Raw genomic sequence first — 16681 nt, forward strand, 5'->3', positions numbered from 1 at the left:
ATCCTGATCTCCCATCATTAGCTGATCCTGAACCTCATAGCCATAAGGAACCATTATCTAACCCTGGACTTGTGTACTAATCTTTGCCCGATCCACTGCTGGGAACTGGCCTTGTCCCAGATCCCCGGTCTATAACTGAACTAGTAGTGGGGCCCTGATAGTTCCTGATCACCAACCCATTAGTGAATCAAGCTCCAATCAATAACATAAGCCCCAATCATTACTGATCCTATAACTTGTGCAGATTGATCAATTCCGTATCAGCTTCTCATCAAACTCCACGCCATCCATTAAGTCATCCCGTGCTTGATCCCAATCATTGACTGATTTTGCTCTTGAGCCACATTCACAGTGGATCTCATACCTCTCTAAGCCCTCCCTTCACCACCTCCAGTTTAAATTCCATTTGGAATATTTTGGAGGACCAAGAAACCAAGAACCAAGAACCTAATAGATAACGTGCCCGATGCCTGCACTGTAATATGACCAGTCCACCTGGCAGGACAGATCTAAAGGAGGTGGCAGTGGTGGTCATGAACACAGGAGGGAATAACCTTGTGTGTCCTCACCATCGACCCCACACGCACGCACATGCCCGACGTCAGGATTGAACCTGGTTTTGCTGACAGACGCAACCACTCTGCCACCCCTATCAACCCCCAAGCTGATGTCAAGAAATGGGAGTGAACATTAGATACAGGACAGGTTATGGGTTCAGCCAGCACCTCAGCCACAGTAATGAAGATCGATGTTACAGAACTAGCCAAGCTGTTCCAGTATCGTCACAACAACAGGTACTATTTTGCACACTTGGTAAGCAGTACACAGATACACTGCCTTACTCCATCATCCCTCAGTGTAATTTGATCATTAATCAGACACAATCTTTCCGTAAACAAATCCACGTGTTTGGTTCATGTCAATCTCAGTCTTTCTACAGGAAGGTTTAGTGACCATTGGGGTCAAGGAAAGACCTTCCTTGGGGTCAAGGAAAGAACGTTCACCTCAAGGCCCTGTTTCCACCACCACGCACAAGAAGTGACAAGACAGACACCATTGTGTGCAGATGCCAAGACGTGTGCCCAGCTCTGGCTGAACAACTTCGAGCCTTGTGTGTGTGTGGACTGGACAAGAAGAAGAAGTGACCATTGCAATTGCTTCCAATAATCTGTTTTATCATCAAAGTTAACATAAAGCCCCTCACTTTAACATCCACGTTCTCAGGAGTGGATGCAAAAGTGGGATAACATTGAGGCAGTGTGATCGATGGGGGACAGGGACTGAATGGGCTGAAGGGCCAGTTTCTATGCTGCTTCTTTCAATCAATCAATTTGTGGTGGGGCACAAGTACCGACCTTGCCAGCAATGACCAGATGCTAACTAATTATTATTTTGTAACTAATCTTGTCCCCCACATGCAATCGTTAACTAACGTTGTTCACGAGATCGGATCATTAACTCGCCTCGCTCTTCTGCCCCAAATCATTAACTGACACTTCCCTCGGGCTCTGATCAATAACTGATCCTGTTCCCCCGGTTGAACAGTTGATTATCAACTGATCTTGTCGTGAAGCAACCATGAAGCGATTCTCTACCCGAGTTAGAGTCATGCAACCCGTACCTGCAGCCTTAAACATTGAAAACAAAAACAGCGCTAAACACTCAGGAGGTCAAGCAGCATCGTTGGGAAGAGAAACTGGTAATATTTCAGCTCTGGGATCCTTTAGCAAAACTGAGAAAGAGAATGAAACTAAGACAGAAGGTTGTGGAGGAATGGGTAGGGAAGATGTCAGACAGGGGGTGACCAGATGGATTAATAGGGGGGAGGAAGAAGAAAGAGCTTCTTTGTCCTGTAATGTGTACATCGTGAGGCTGCGGGACTTGCCCTGACTATACTAAGAGAGAAACAAAAACTAAGTTTGAATTTGTCATCTCATTGAGCAACCTTTCCTTCAACTCCACGCACTATCTTCAGATCAAAGGTGTAGCTATAGAGACTCACCTGGGCTGTTTATTGGATGGGGTGGGAGATTGCAACCTTCACGTGGTCCACCCTGTTTCGACTAATGCAATCAACCCGACGTGCACAAACAAGATCAAATAGAACAAGTTGACCGACAACTTTAGGCTGTGCACGCCTTAGGCAAGAAGATGTTTATTGGATATATAGAACAGTTTTTGCTTCATGTCTTCAGACCTGCTTCCTCATCTCTTTCCCTGATATGTCGATGACGCGATTTAAACCAGCACAGTAAGACGAGTGGGAGAACTGGGAAGGGGAAGGGGATGGAGAGAGAAAGCAAGGGCTATCTGAAGTTAGAGAAGTCAATGTCCATATCGCTGGGTATTACATATCTGCAGTTCCTTCCTCTACATCATCTATCTAACCCAGGAACAGATCTCGAGTCAGATCCTGGATCCTTAATCTGCCCTGGATTCCATATCCTGCCCCGAACTGGAGTAGAGATCCTCAAATCTTGTTTTTCCTTGGATTAATTCCTGGATCTGGATAACTAAGTCTGACTGCACACGAACATCAGTTGTCACCTTGACAACCAAGATGACACAAGATCAAACCAAATGTACGTTAATGGGAGACATGGCCTCTGAAACAATAACATCAACATATCCATAGTGTGCCTTCTATGTTGTTCAGTTCAGAGATACTGCGCGGAAACAGGCCCTTCGGCCCATCGATTCTGCACCGATCAGCGATCCCAGCACATTGACACTACCCTACACACACACACACACATTAGGGACAATTTACAATTTATACTTATACCAAGCCAATTAACCTACAAACCTGCAAGTCTTTGGAGTGTGGGAGGAAAGCAAAAATCTCGGAGAAAACCCACGCAGGTCACGGGGAGAACGTACAGACTCCGTACAGACAGCACCCGTAGTCGGGATCGAACCCGGGCCTCTGGCGCTGCAAGCGCAGTAAGGCAGCAACTCTACCGTGCCACCATTGTAGATGAAGGCCACGGCACAATTCACTGATGTGTTACGAGCAAGACTTAACTCATCGCCACGTACTTTGCCGTTTGAGCTTTGCCGACCCTCATATTCAATGTGAAGCAAGATCAAACAAGATCAATGCATGGAATTCTTGAATTCTCAGCAAATAACATCTACAAACACCTCTACACTAATGGAGCCGAATATCCTAAAGGTGATTCACGGGGGGGGGGGGGGGGGGGGGGGGGGGGGGGGGATATAGAGCTAGTGACCAGGAAGCTTGGTCAAAGTAGGAAGTTAAAGGTGTAGGTTTTAAAGCATCTTAAAAGGGGAGAGAGGGAGAGAGGGAAGGGATATTTCCAAAGCTTAGGTCATGATGACTGAAGGAAAGGTCACCATGTTAAGTATTTAGCACAGGAGCCCCTGGAGAATATGCAGGACCTGCCTTATGGACATCTGACTTTATGCAAAATCTCCCAAAAACTCAAGTATTTGTTGACGATGGTAATAATAATGTGGTATGATATTTATTAATAGCGGATACTGCATATATTCCATTCGTTTAATTACGGGTCGTGTTAGGTTGAATATTCATTGACATGAGAGAATTATAGCGTGTGTGTGTGTGTGTGTGTGTGTGTGTGTGTGTGTGTGTGTGTGTGTGTGTGTGTGTGTGTGTGTGTGTGTGTGTGCGCGTGTGTGTGCGTGTGTGTGCGTTTTCCAGCATAAACCAATACAATAGTGGTTTACTAAAGAAAATGGATATTTCTGACTTATGACACAATTAGTTATCAGGCAGTTCTCAGGAATGGAGCCCTTGCTTAACCTAGATTTAGGAATGTGCAGAAAGGTCTCGACCCGAAACGTCACCTATTCCTTATCTCCGGAGATGCTGCCTGACCCACCGAGTCACTCCAACGTTTTGTGTCTATCTTTAAAAATGCGCACATCTCTTTGGACTGATATGTGTAGATGACACCAATATGTTTTTCTTCGATAATTTACAGAGTAGATTTAATTGAATTTCAAATAAGACAAAAGGGTCCAATGACGTAATTGGCAAACGCATCTAAAGCTGCTTTGCTGATAAGATGTGGAAGATTTAATCACGGGTCTGAGGTATAAATTCATTCTGCACTTGTTCTGGAACCATCAACACTTCTTGAACGAGATCATGCTTGTCGCCAGGGCATGAAAGAGGAACGTGCGCGATTCCTCTTCCCATGGTGACAGCAGGTCTTGAAACAGGCCCTTCGGCCCACCAAGTCCGCGCCGACCAGCGATCCCCGCACACTAACACTATCCGACACATTTATAATTTACAGGAGCCAAATTAACCACAAACCTGTACGCCTTTGGAGTGTGGGATGAAACCGGAGCTCCCGGAGAAAACCCGTAAGGTCACTGGGAGAACGTACAAACTCCGTACCGTCAGGATCGAACCCGGATCTGTGGCGCTGTAAGGCAGCAACTCTACTGCTGTGCCACCATGCCAACCTAGTCCTGGGTAACCTACCCTATCTAGGGGAACTTCCCCTATCCAGGTTTATGCCTACACTGGAGACCTCCCCCTATCCTGGGGACAGTCAGACACATGGACTATATCAGCAGGGAATAGACAGTGGTCCAAAACTGGCTCACCCACGTCCAGGTCCAGAATAGATTCTTAGACTCTCACACTCCATGAGAACCAAGCTGTGGAAGAAGATCAAAATGGTCCTTCCACGGAGTTTGAACGTCCAACACTGAAAACATGGGGCAGAATGATGGGATGTAGACAGGGGCAGCAGAGGGCAGGATAAAGAGTGCGGGCTGTAGTTGGGTAGCAAGGCAAAGATCTGGGTTTGGGAATCAGTGCGATGGTGGAGTGGATATGCGATTCCCATCGGGATCAGAATGGACTTTGCACGCTCTCTGCTTCAGCTTCCCAGAGAGGTAAATAACAAGGCAACTTTAACTGTGAGCCGCGATGTAAAACAGGTCGTTCAAGATCACATTCCTGATTAGCACATTGATCGAGGTTCCTTCCTGTTGACTTCAATGGTGAGCAAAATCCAGTCGGAAATACGACAGGAGATTGTTGGGACAACAATGCCTGTTGCTCACGAATGACTTTAACCCCTCGAGGGTATGGAGAGGAAGGGGCGTTGAGGGAATAAAGCTCCAATCTTAATTCCAGGGAAAAATCTCACAGAGGCCATGCATCCAGACCACGTTATACAATATGTGGGAAGGAACTGCAGATGCTGGTTTACACCGAAGATAGACACAAAATGCTGGAGTAACTCAGCGGGACGGGCAGCATCTCTGGAGAGAAGGAACGGGTGATGTTTTGGGTCGAGCCCCACCTTCAGACTGAGTCGGGGGAGAGGGAAACTTGAGATATGAGTGTGAAAATTAGAGTTCTATTCACTTGCTCAAGAACTTTGGTTTTGTTAAGGATGGTGTTTTATCATTAATGTTTTATTATTATTAATGTTTAGTGTTTTCTGAGCCATTCATAACTGTCACTATGTCATGTTGTTACTTGTGGGCGGAGCACCAAGGCAAATTCCTTGTATGGGAATACTTGGCCAATAAAGTCTGTACGGACTATCAATGCAGACAGATGTGAATCCACATCTGGCCTACTGCTAAGGTTACCATTCCACTACCTTCATACGAGGGGAACCTCACTTTCCCGAACCCAATGTAAGGCTTTAGCATGGACTTTGGATACAAACAAGCTCGTCAACATTTACCACCCCACCCTGTTTTTGGGCACCTAGTCAACTGGCTAGACTCTCACATGAGACATGGGTCAAAGAACATTTCCCACGAGCGTACAATTGCAAACACGCGGGGAATGCATTCGCAGAATTGGAACCAAACCATCCCATTGCACAAAGGGCGGTCGGACTCGACGCGCCTCCACAACCGGCTGTGGATGCCAAAGACCAGTTGCAGCTTTGCAGACCGGGAGTTTAGAGATATAGCGCAGAAACAGGCCCTTCGGCCCACCGGGTCTGTGCCGACCAGCGATCCCCGCATATTAACACGATCCTACACACACTAGGGACAAATTTTACATTTTATACCAAGCCAATTTACCGACAAACCGGCACGTCTTTGGAGGAAGCCGAAGAAAACCCACGCGGTCACGGGGAGAACGTGCAAACTCCGTACAGACAGCACCCGTAGTCGGGATCAAACCCGGGTCTCCGGCGCTGTGAGGTAGCAACTCCCCCGCTGCACCATCGTGCCGGTTGTTGGATGTTTTACAAGCGCCAATGCCAGGGCGAGATAACTGCAGGAGTGCGAGCTGCATAGGGGGTAAGAGATAGGTTGCAACAGGGCTGCGGAGGTGGGCAGATGAGGTCTAACGCGGAGAACTTATGTGTCACGATAGGAATAGAATGTCCAAAAAAGGGCAAGAAGAGCTGATCCCAGGATGAGGAACATAAGGTCATGTGATAGGTGTAGAATTAGCCCATTCGGCCCATCCAGTTTCCTCCGCCATTCAATCATGGCTGATCTATCTCCACCTCCTAACCCCATCTCCTGCCTTCTCCCCATAACCCCCGACACCCGTACTAATCAAGAATCTATCTATCCAACTCTGCTTTAAAAATATCCACTGACTTGGCCTCTACAGCCTTTATGAGGGTAGATCGGAAAGATTGGGACTGTTTTCTTAAGAGGAGATTTGACAGAATGTCAAGGGATCTGGACAGAATGGATTGAGGGAGCCCGTTCCCTTTAGGAGAGAAACCAACCTTAATAAACGTGTAAATATCTCACATGCTTCACAGAAGAATAACTGGATATAAATTGCTAGGGACCAGAACAAAGCTATCTATATTAGGGTAAGGAAGTAGGTTTCAAGGAGATGTGTATATTTCCACAGGATGTCAGCATTACTGGCCATGGAGTCATTGTACATCTGAAGGGAGAGGGGGATCCAATTCCCAGAATTAACCCTTCTTCAACACACAGGCTTGGTTGTAATGGCTCGTGTGACCGAAGGTCACGTCTGAAAATTCTGCCACGGTTCATCACCCAGATAGGATTTGATGCCTCGCTTGCAGTTTCAGTGTTCGAGAACTCAGATGTGGACCAAAGATCAAACTCAGGTCTGTGAAGAAGGGACACCAACCAAAACGTCATCCAGTCCTTCTTCTCTCCAGACATGCCGCCTGTCCCGCTGAGTTACTCCAGTTTTTTTGTGTCTACCTTCGGTTTAAACCAGCATCTGCAGTTCCTTCCTACACATATCTCTGCTAACCTGTACCGATGGCCACAGAGTAGATCTCGTTTTTCCCTCCATTTTTTGAGAAGGCATTTCAATCAGTTATTTGATCACATCAGCATCTCTACAATGTACACAAGGCTAAATATCTTGGGTGGATGTGGAGTTATTGCCTTACAGCGCCAGAGAACCAGGTTTGATCCTGACTGTGGGAGTCGCCTGTACATTCTGCCCCAGACCACGTGGGTTTTCTCCGGGTGCTCCGGTTTCCTCCCACACTCCAAAGACATATAGGTTTGTTGGTTAATTGGCTTCGACAAAAATCGTAAATTGTCCCCAGTATGTAGGATAGTGTGAGCGTACAGGGACAGCACGGACATGGTGGGCCGAAGGGCCAGTTTCCGTACTATATCTCCAAACTAAACTATGATAAAATAATTCCACCTTGTATGCATCTCCCGAATACAATTGTAATTTTCAATAATCTCAACAGAATAAAGTTGCTTATAATAAATATATAGAATAAAACAAAATAATGTTGGAACGCCTGGGTCTAAAATGCAAAGTGGGTACGAAGGAACTGCAGATGCTGGTTTAAATCGAAGATGCTGGAGTAACTCAGTGGGACAGGCAGTATCTCTGGAGAGAAGGGATGGGTGATGTTTCAGGTCAGCCGTCTGAAGAAGGGTCGCGACCCGAAACGTTACCCATTTCTTCCAGAGATGCTGCCTGTCCCGCTGAGTTACTCCAGCATGTTGTGTCTTAAAACAGCAAGGTGTTCCTTTGCCTGGTCTGTATCTGGGTGTAATAGGCTGACAAGCTCTAGGTAGGGGTGAAGTAACACCTCCTCACGCTCACACAAGAGTCTCTCGGAGGTTTCCTTGGTTAAGTATTAAAAGAACATAAATCATCTTCTCCGATCCCATCCCAAGCTCTGGTTCCTTGCCACTGGCCCAGCCAATCCCAGCTGCGAGAGTCCCAAGTATCGCCTGGTGTTTCACTAGAACCCCCCTGCCCGAGTTTCCCCCACAGTGGGGGGGCTCAGCTGAGGTTTGGTCATACACCAACTTCAGCCTCTCCATGCTATGTTGCCTGTGCCCCCAACATAAACCACATCTAGTTTTAAATCACACCTGTCTTCCACCGATCCAGCATTACTTCCAGTGTGTCGAAGTAAATGACTTCCAGCATAATACGTTTAAACTCTTCCATGGTAACCATCCACCACATCTCGGTGTCAATAGACAATAGACAATAGTTGCTGGAGGAGGCCATTTGGCCCTTAGAGCCAGCACCGCTATTCAATGTGATCATGGCTGATCATCCCTGCCTTCTCCCCATATCCCCTGACTCCGCTATCTTTAAGAGCCCTATCTAGCTCTCTCTTGAAAGCATCCAGCGAACCGGCCTCCACCACCCTCTGAGGCAGAGAATTCCACAGACTGCATTTCTGCATTTCTCCAATGCACTAGACAACAACTCAATCCAGATCCCAGGTCAAACCCAACACTCAAATGGCCACCAACTCAACTCAAAACACAACAGGAGTTGATGATCAGAATTCCAGAACCAGCCTGTCCTCAGATCATTGATTGTCCACCTTCCCTGACGCTGGGACAGGAGAGAAATGAGAACTGCAGAACACCAGAGGATGAGAACATTGGACCAGGAGCTGGCCACTCGGCCCCTCAAGACTGCCCCGCCATGGAATACAATCATGGCTGATCTGCCCCTGGCCTCATCTCCTCATCTGTGCTAGAGTTTGAAGTCTTAATAAACAGATGCTTCTGCAGAGAAATGAAACCCTTGCCTTCCTGAAGGTCCCAAGGCATGACAAGAGAGTTGGTATTATGGGCGAGGTTCATATGGCTGGAAATAAGGTGGCTAATTACACACAGCAAGTACCGTCAATATTGAAACAACAATGAGGAAATACGCCACTAGGTTTCAGAGAAGACCTTTGTGCATGTGTGTGGATCACGTACTGTGCCGTACAGTGGTGGTGGCTGGATCAGCCCAGTCCGCAGCCTGGTTTAAATGCGTCACTTACCGTGCAGCTGCCTCCGTTCCTGCAGGGATTGCTGTCGCATTCATTGGTCTCGATCTGGCAGTTGGTGCCGCTGTAGCCGGGCTTACAGGTACAGGTGTAACTCCCTTGGCCGGTGTTGGAGCAGGTGGCTCCGTGCGTGCACGGCTTGTGGTTGGTGCAGTAGTTGAGGTCCTGGTTGCAGAAGAGGCCACCCCAGCCCTCCTGGCAATTGCACTTCCAGGGTTCCTGGCACACACCGTGGAGGCAGCCGGGATAGCGAATGCACTGATCGCAGAACCGCCCCTGCCAACCAATGCGACATCTAGAAGAAAGACAGGACGTAGTCAGGCATTCAGAGAGTCATACAACATGGGAAAAGCCCCTTCAGACCAACTCAACCAACATGCATGTCTAAGCTAGTCCCATTTCACAAGTACTGGGAGCAGAATTAGGCCATCAAGTCTGCGCCATTCAATCATGGCTGATCTATCTTTTCCTCTCAACCCCATTTTTCTGGCTTCTCCCTATAACACCTGACATTCTTACTAATCAAGAATTTGATTACTATTAGAAACATAGAAAATAGCAGGAGTAGGCCATTCGGCCCTTCGAGCCTGCACCGCCATTCAATATGATCATGGCTGATCATCCAACTCAGTATCCCATCCCTGCCTTCTCTCCATACCCCCTGATCCCTTTAGCCACAAGGGCCACATCTAACTCCCTCTTAAATATAGCCAATGAACTGGCCTCAACTAGCTTCTGTGGCAGAGAATTCCAGAGATTCACCACTCTCTGTGTGAAAAATATTTTCCTCATCTCGGTCCTAAAAGATTTCCCCCTTATCTTTAAACTGTGACCCCTAGTTCTGGACTTCCCCAACATTTGCTCAGGTTTAATCAATAAAGGGGCCGTCCCACTATACGAGCTAATTCAAGAGCTCTCCCGCGTTCCCCCCCCCCCCCGATTCAAACTCGGAGAATAACGGTAATGGCCGCTCGTAGGTACTCGGGGCTCTCGTGGACATTTTTCAACATGTTGAAAAATCTTCACGAGTCTTCACGAGGTTACCGCGTTTCCTGAGTTGCCGTTAGCGTTACGAGCCGCTAAGAGACGTCCCCGAGCTCCGACGTACCCGCTACGTTCGTTCTACGTGCTTACCACGAGTTTGATTTTTTTTTTTTTAACTCGGGAGAGCTCTTGAATTAGCTCGTACAGTGGGACAGCCCCTTAAATCTCGAAACCTTTCCTATCGATGTACAGGCACAAATGTCTTTTAAATGTTTAACAAGGAACTGCAGATGCTGGAAAATCGAAGATAGACAAAAGTGCTGGAGAAACTCAGCGGGTGCAGCAGCATCTATGGAGCGAAGGAAATAGGCAACCGAGTCCATCTCCTGCGGTTCCACTTAGGGATATCCATTTCAGTCTTTGGAGGCCCTTCTTCTCTCCCTACCTACTCTTTTGTTCCCCCTTAACATGCTCTCTGGATTCTGCTTAATCTTCTCTCTTTGAATCACTTCCCTCTGGAAGGCGACTCCGGACTGTCAAAGCTGCCACAGCCAGACATAAAAACAGCTTTTTTCCCCCCACGAGTAGTAGCTCTACTCAATAACCAAAAATCTGTAGCCTCCTTTTGCACTGGTATTTTATTTAATAACCATGTTTAATCAATAATGTTTTATTATTAATGTTTAATGTTTTATTCCTAATTGTCACTGTTTGTCATGTTGTCACTTGCGGGCGGAGCACCAAGGCAAATTCCTTGTATGTGAAGTATAAACGTATAAATGGAGAACTGGAAATATTAACCTAAAGGAGATGGACTCGGCAAATTCTGTAATGAGAGGGTAGATAAAAATGCTGGAGAAACTCAGCGGGTGAGGCAGAATCTATGGAGCGAAGGAATAGGTGACATTTATGGTCGATATCCTTCTTCAGACTAAATAGATGCTGCCTCACCCGCTGAGTTTCTCCAGCATTTTTATCTACCTTCGATTTTTCCAGCATCTGCAGTTCCTTCTTAAACATCCCATAATGAGAGGGTTGTCTTTCAAGATAGCATTGATATTTTGGGTCTGTATTCCTTGGAGTTTAAAAAACTGATACTCAAATATATAAAATGCTACACGCGCATGGGAAAGTAGATATTGAGGCATTTCCACTTGTAGGGGAGTCAAGGACAGGGGTTTCATAGTTCCAAGTTAGGCGGCTAGTTACTTAAAACTGAGATGCATAGATTTTTTTTCTCGCAGAGGGTGGTGAATCTCTGGAATTCTCTGCCTCAGGGGGGGTAGAGACCATGGTGAAAATCATTGGATATTTTTAAGGTTGAGATAGATGGATATTTAATAGATTAAACAATTTAAAGTGCTGGACATGACTCAGAAGAGGGGTTGAGGCCATCATGTTCAAAGGTTCTAGGGGCAGAATTAGGCCATTCAGCCCATCGAGTCTATTCCGCCATTCTATCATGGCTAATGATAGAACATAGATCCTCCATGGTCATATCGAACAGTGGAACAGGCTTGAGGGGCCGAATGGCCTACTTATGTTCGGACTCTCTTATGTTCAATGGTGAATGATGGCAGCAGTAATTCTATTTGGACTAATAATCTAAATGGATACAGATGCTGGAAACACAAGGCCTCAGCTTGGAATAACTCAGCAGGCCAGGCAGCATCTGGGGAGGTAGATTACGCGTCTGCCTTTATACCAGCGGGCCAGGCAGCTCATTCAATATTTCAGGTCGGGACCCATCTTCAGACTGATTCTTCAGGGTCAGACTCTTCTTCAGACTGAAGAAGGGTCCTGAGCCAAAACATCACCTGTCTATTCCCTCCACAGATGCTGCCTGGCCCGCTGAGTTAGTTCCTCCAGCACTTTTAGTGTTTTGCCGAACAATCTATTTTGAGAAGCAAGTACGTTTATTGGCCAAGTATTCACATACAAGGAATTTGCCTTGGTGCTCCGCCCACAAGTAACAACATGACATACAGTGACAGTCACAAATGACTCCGAAAACACTAACTATTAATAATAATAAAACATTAATGATGAAACACCATTGATCAAGCATGTGAACCAACAAAATACCAGTTCAAAGGGAGGCTACAGATTTTTGGCTGTTGAGTAGAGCAACTATTCGAGGATAAAAACTGGCAAATTTGGCAGAATTTGGCAACTGTGATGAAAAACAAAAACAAAAACAAAAATGGAAATCTGAAAGTTGGCTGAAGTTGGGAGACGTTGCAACATCTTCTGTAAACAATGTGGTGTGTTCTCAGCTCCTGAGCAGCAGGCTAGAAATGGCTCACCTGTGGCCAATTCGGGACAGCCGACACTCTCCTTGCCCATCTACATCCCAATAAATAATAAATCCGTTTCGAGAGTAATGTAAAAAAAAAATTTGAACAAAGTAATCAAAACTTACATGCATTCTCCTGGCCTTCCACAGTATCCATATTTATCGTGGCAACCCAGCAAGCAAATAGCTGTGAAATATTTGGAAGAGAGGATAATGTTTTAAGAGGCGTACAAACAGGTTCAAGAGTTTTCAGGCGCAGCTAACTCCTCCCAGGCAAGGCTCCGTCCGGAACAATAACACACGCTCGCTGTCTGCAATAAAGGGGCTTAGTTCGTGTGTCTCTATTAAACCGCGCTCCCCTTAAGCACCCGGGAGGATAAAGCCCTGAACAGACCCAGCAAAGCAAACTGCCCCATCTGAAAAGAGGCCTTAACAAGCGCGATTGAGGAGTTAAGTTTCCATGCCAACATATCCTTGCACTCGCGTGTTGCCTCTTTTATTGTGCACACTGCCGCCCTTTCAAAACATGGTGAAATTTATTCAAATGTTATTCTTCAGCTGTGGCGTGTCAGCTGTCTTTGTTGTCCCCCCTTCCGAGGGGAGGCGGCTTGTGTTAACACACTTGAATAAGTTAACCAGACGGAACATATGCTTTTAACTCGGCCACATTCATCCCCCTTTTCAATGGGAGGTTGTATCAGACCGAAATCCCACAACCAAAGTGTGGAAAATGACCCAAACTGTTTATTTTTTCATTTTGCTTTGCGGGTATCTTGAAATCCTCCCAAATTTACAATTGAGAATTGCCCCAAATCTCAATATTTAAGGAGTTAAAGCAAGATTTCAAACAAGAAAGATCGAGTCATTTAATTTCTGCAAATAAGATTTTGAGGGTGTGAGTTTGCACTATCTCAAATAATGTATCTGTTGTTTCCCAACACTATCCTACACATACTAGGGACAATTTACAATCTTTATCAAAGCCAATTAGCCGACGAATTTGTATGTCTTTTGGTCAATTGGATTTTGGAAAATATCCCGGTGGGACAAGCAGCAAAATAGAGACACTTGTGTTAGAGATACTGTAATTGGGAACAACAAACAAACAAATAGCTGGAGAAAATGAACATAAAACCTCGGCAATCACTCGCTGGTCCGCAGAGTTCCCCCAGCGGTCTGGTCACGCGAGGAACCGCAGACGCTGGAAACCTGAGCAAAAGACAAAGTGCTGGAGGAACTCAGCGGGCCAGGCAGCATCTGTTGATGGGGAATGTATAGACACAGTTACAGGTTGGGTCAGCAGAAGGGTTGGGTCCAATCTCTCCAGTTCCCCCAGCACTGGACATACAGGGAACTGCAGGTGCTGGTTTAAGACAAAAAAAAAGACACAAAGTGCTGGAGTAATTCAACGGGTCAGGCGAGTTACTCCAGCACGTTGTGACTTTTTTTTGTAAACCAGCATCTGCAGTTCTCTGTACCTACACTGCTGGCAGTAACTCAGCGGATCGGGCAGCACCAACCCTCCGAGTTACTCCAGCATTTTGTGTATTTTCTGTTCCTTCCCCCAACGCTGTGTGTGTGTGTTTTTTTCCCCAACAGTTTAATTTTTTAAAGCACAATAGAGAGGGAGCCAAGCTTACGTTCGGAGCAGTAATCGCCCTTCCAGCCGGGCAGGCAGACTCGCTGGCCGGTCTCATCGCAGATGTAGTGGCCAAAGTTATCGTCTCTGGGTCGGCAGTAGACGGAACAGCCCTCGCCGTAGTAAAACTCGCCGCACACCACATGATAGCTGTAGCGCAGTTCGCTCTGCTCCACCGTCTGGACGTCCTGAGACCAGTCCTCACCTATCGCCAGGCGGCGACCGGTGGCCAGGCGGCTAATCAGGTTCTGGGGGTTATCTGTTGATGTGGGTGGAGGGAAGATGGAAAGAATGGGGGAGAGGGTGAGAAAGGAGGTACATCTGAAGGTAGACAAAAATGCTGGAGAAACTCAGCGGGTGCAGCAGCATCCATGGAGCGAAGGAAATAGGCAACGTTTCGGGCCGAAACCCTTCCTCAGACTGTACATCTGAAGGGCGAGTGCGGGGAGCTGGCGAACGGGAGGGCAAAGAATGTTATGTAGGAACTGCAGATGCTGGTTTAAAAGCTGGAGTAACTCAGCGGGACAGGCGGCATCTCTGGAGAGAAGGAATGAATGGGTGATGTTTTGGGTTCTTCAGAAAAGTCACCCGTCCATTCTCTCCAGAGATGCCGCCTGTCCCGCTGAGTTATTCCAACATTTCTGTCTCTCTTCGGCAGTGAGTATAGAACGATACATTGAACGCGACCGATTCACTGCGCCCTCTGGTAATAAGATTGAGAATTGATTTACCGGTGCTGGGCTCGTTAGATTCCGCATTCCATGCCTCGATGATCAGAGAGAAAGTTCCCTGCAGAGAGTAAAAATAAACAATTTGTCACTCTAACTTACTCGGACACCCTTAGGCGCTACAACTCTCTCTCCATCGCATCAACGCCCCTCTCTTCTGCCCAGTTCCAACCTTTATATTAATTTGCAAAAATCTCCAAAATCCAATACCACAAATTATTGAAAATTTAAATCGAAAATAGTAATCCCAAACTCCAGCCGCGTCTGAAAGAGTACGTTTTTTAGCGCCTTGTTTGCAGCTAAAAAATACAGCTCGGAAACAGGCCCTTCGGCCCACCCATTCCGCGTCTATCAGCGATTCCTGTACTATCTTTTTTTTTTACAATTTACATTTTTTTAACCGAAGCTTAATGGGGGCCTCCTGCTGCACCTATTTTCTAAGTTTCGAAGCCAATTAACCTACAAATCTTTACATATTTGGAGGGGTTTTTTTTTTTGGTTTTTTTTAATTTAATGGGCGCCTTTCAGACATCTCAAGGACACCTTACATAGTAATCGGAATAACATATAATCGGAATATAACAAGTAATAAAGACATCACAGAGACACAAATTAAAAACAGAAATCAATCCAAAAACAGAAAATCAAAAACACAGTGTCAAGAGGGTGTGGGGAGGAAACAGATCAAAACCAACGCAGGTCACAGGGAGAACATGCAAACTCTGTACAGACAGCACCCCTTGGTCGGGATCGAACCGGCGCTTTGTGAGGCAGTAGCTCTACCCGCTGCGGCGATACTTACCGGCCATGTGAAATGGAAGGGGATCCGTATGGGCTCGCTATCGCGAATCATGTCGCCTCCTGGTCCCAAGACCGGTGTGTTGCCAACTCCGTAGGTACATGGAGGCTCAGGCGAGATGTTGACCTGATAATGCTTGAGACACACCCGGAAGAAACGGCCGCACTGCTGGCCTCTCTGACAACTGCGAGACAACCCAGATTGGCGGCTGCTGAACGAGTCCACTTTAAGCTCGAAGATGCCGGTGCAAAAAGTCTGAGAAAGGGTTTAAAAAAAAAAAAAAAAGCAATGAAGAATTAAGATTTTCCACCAAAAATGAATGAGCAAGTGGGGTTTGTGAGAGAAATGGGGCTATTCAGCAGGATTGAAGTCTTACCTGGGCAACGGACAGCAGGAATACAACACACGAGAAAACTGCAGCCATCCTGAATAGACTTTGCCTCTGTCCAGCAAGCTAGAAACAGATACAATCCAAACCGTGTCAGCGTTATAACACAGCAAATCGAAGAATTCTCCAAAGCTTAAGTCGACTGAATTCAGGAGAGACTTGGTTGCCTCTCCGTTTTGTGATATCAATCTGGGTTGGGTTGGGGGGTTTTGTTTGTTCTTTGATTAACTCCCGTGGATGTCAGCGCTCCGCGGGCTCCCTCTCTCGCTCTGTGTCTCTGCTGTGTTTGAATGGCGAGGCAGGCGGCTACGTCCCTTTATATGCTTCCGTCGAGAGCGAGATTCCGTCAATCACACGCTGTCAGGAGCCTGTGATCGCAAGCAAAAGGCTCTCAACACCTCTCTGACGGCCAAATGCAATTCAGGGAATGTGTGTTGGGAGGGGGTGGGGTGGGGGGGGGGGGATAAATAGTGGGAAAGAAGAAAAAAAAATAACCCAACATCCGAAACTATCTTTTAAAGTCATTAACTCTTAGCTCGTGACTCCCATGTGAGTTAATCCCAAGCCATTAATTTTGCATTCGTTTTCACATTCAAACAAGT

General features: G+C 46.5%; 1 protein-coding gene across 1 annotated transcript in view; it reads right to left on the minus strand.

Annotated features, from left to right (window-relative positions):
• Window positions 1–16448, minus strand: part of dll3 (delta like canonical Notch ligand 3) — a 30362-nt gene extending 13914 nt beyond the window's left edge. Inside the window, exons 1-6 of the mRNA XM_033014284.1 lie at window positions 16068–16448; window positions 15695–15946; window positions 14896–14953; window positions 14166–14423; window positions 12652–12712; window positions 9240–9540 (exon numbers count right to left, since the gene is read on the minus strand). Of these exons, the coding sequence (XP_032870175.1) occupies window positions 9240–9540; window positions 12652–12712; window positions 14166–14423; window positions 14896–14953; window positions 15695–15946; window positions 16068–16115 (978 nt within the window). The 5' untranslated portion in view covers window positions 16116–16448. The remainder of the gene's footprint in view (window positions 1–9239; window positions 9541–12651; window positions 12713–14165; window positions 14424–14895; window positions 14954–15694; window positions 15947–16067) is intronic.
• Window positions 16449–16681: the final 233 nt, after the last annotated feature.

Source organism: Amblyraja radiata, chromosome 41 (assembly GCF_010909765.2).
Source record: "Amblyraja radiata isolate CabotCenter1 chromosome 41, sAmbRad1.1.pri, whole genome shotgun sequence".
Taxonomy (NCBI): Eukaryota; Metazoa; Chordata; class Chondrichthyes; order Rajiformes; family Rajidae; genus Amblyraja; species Amblyraja radiata.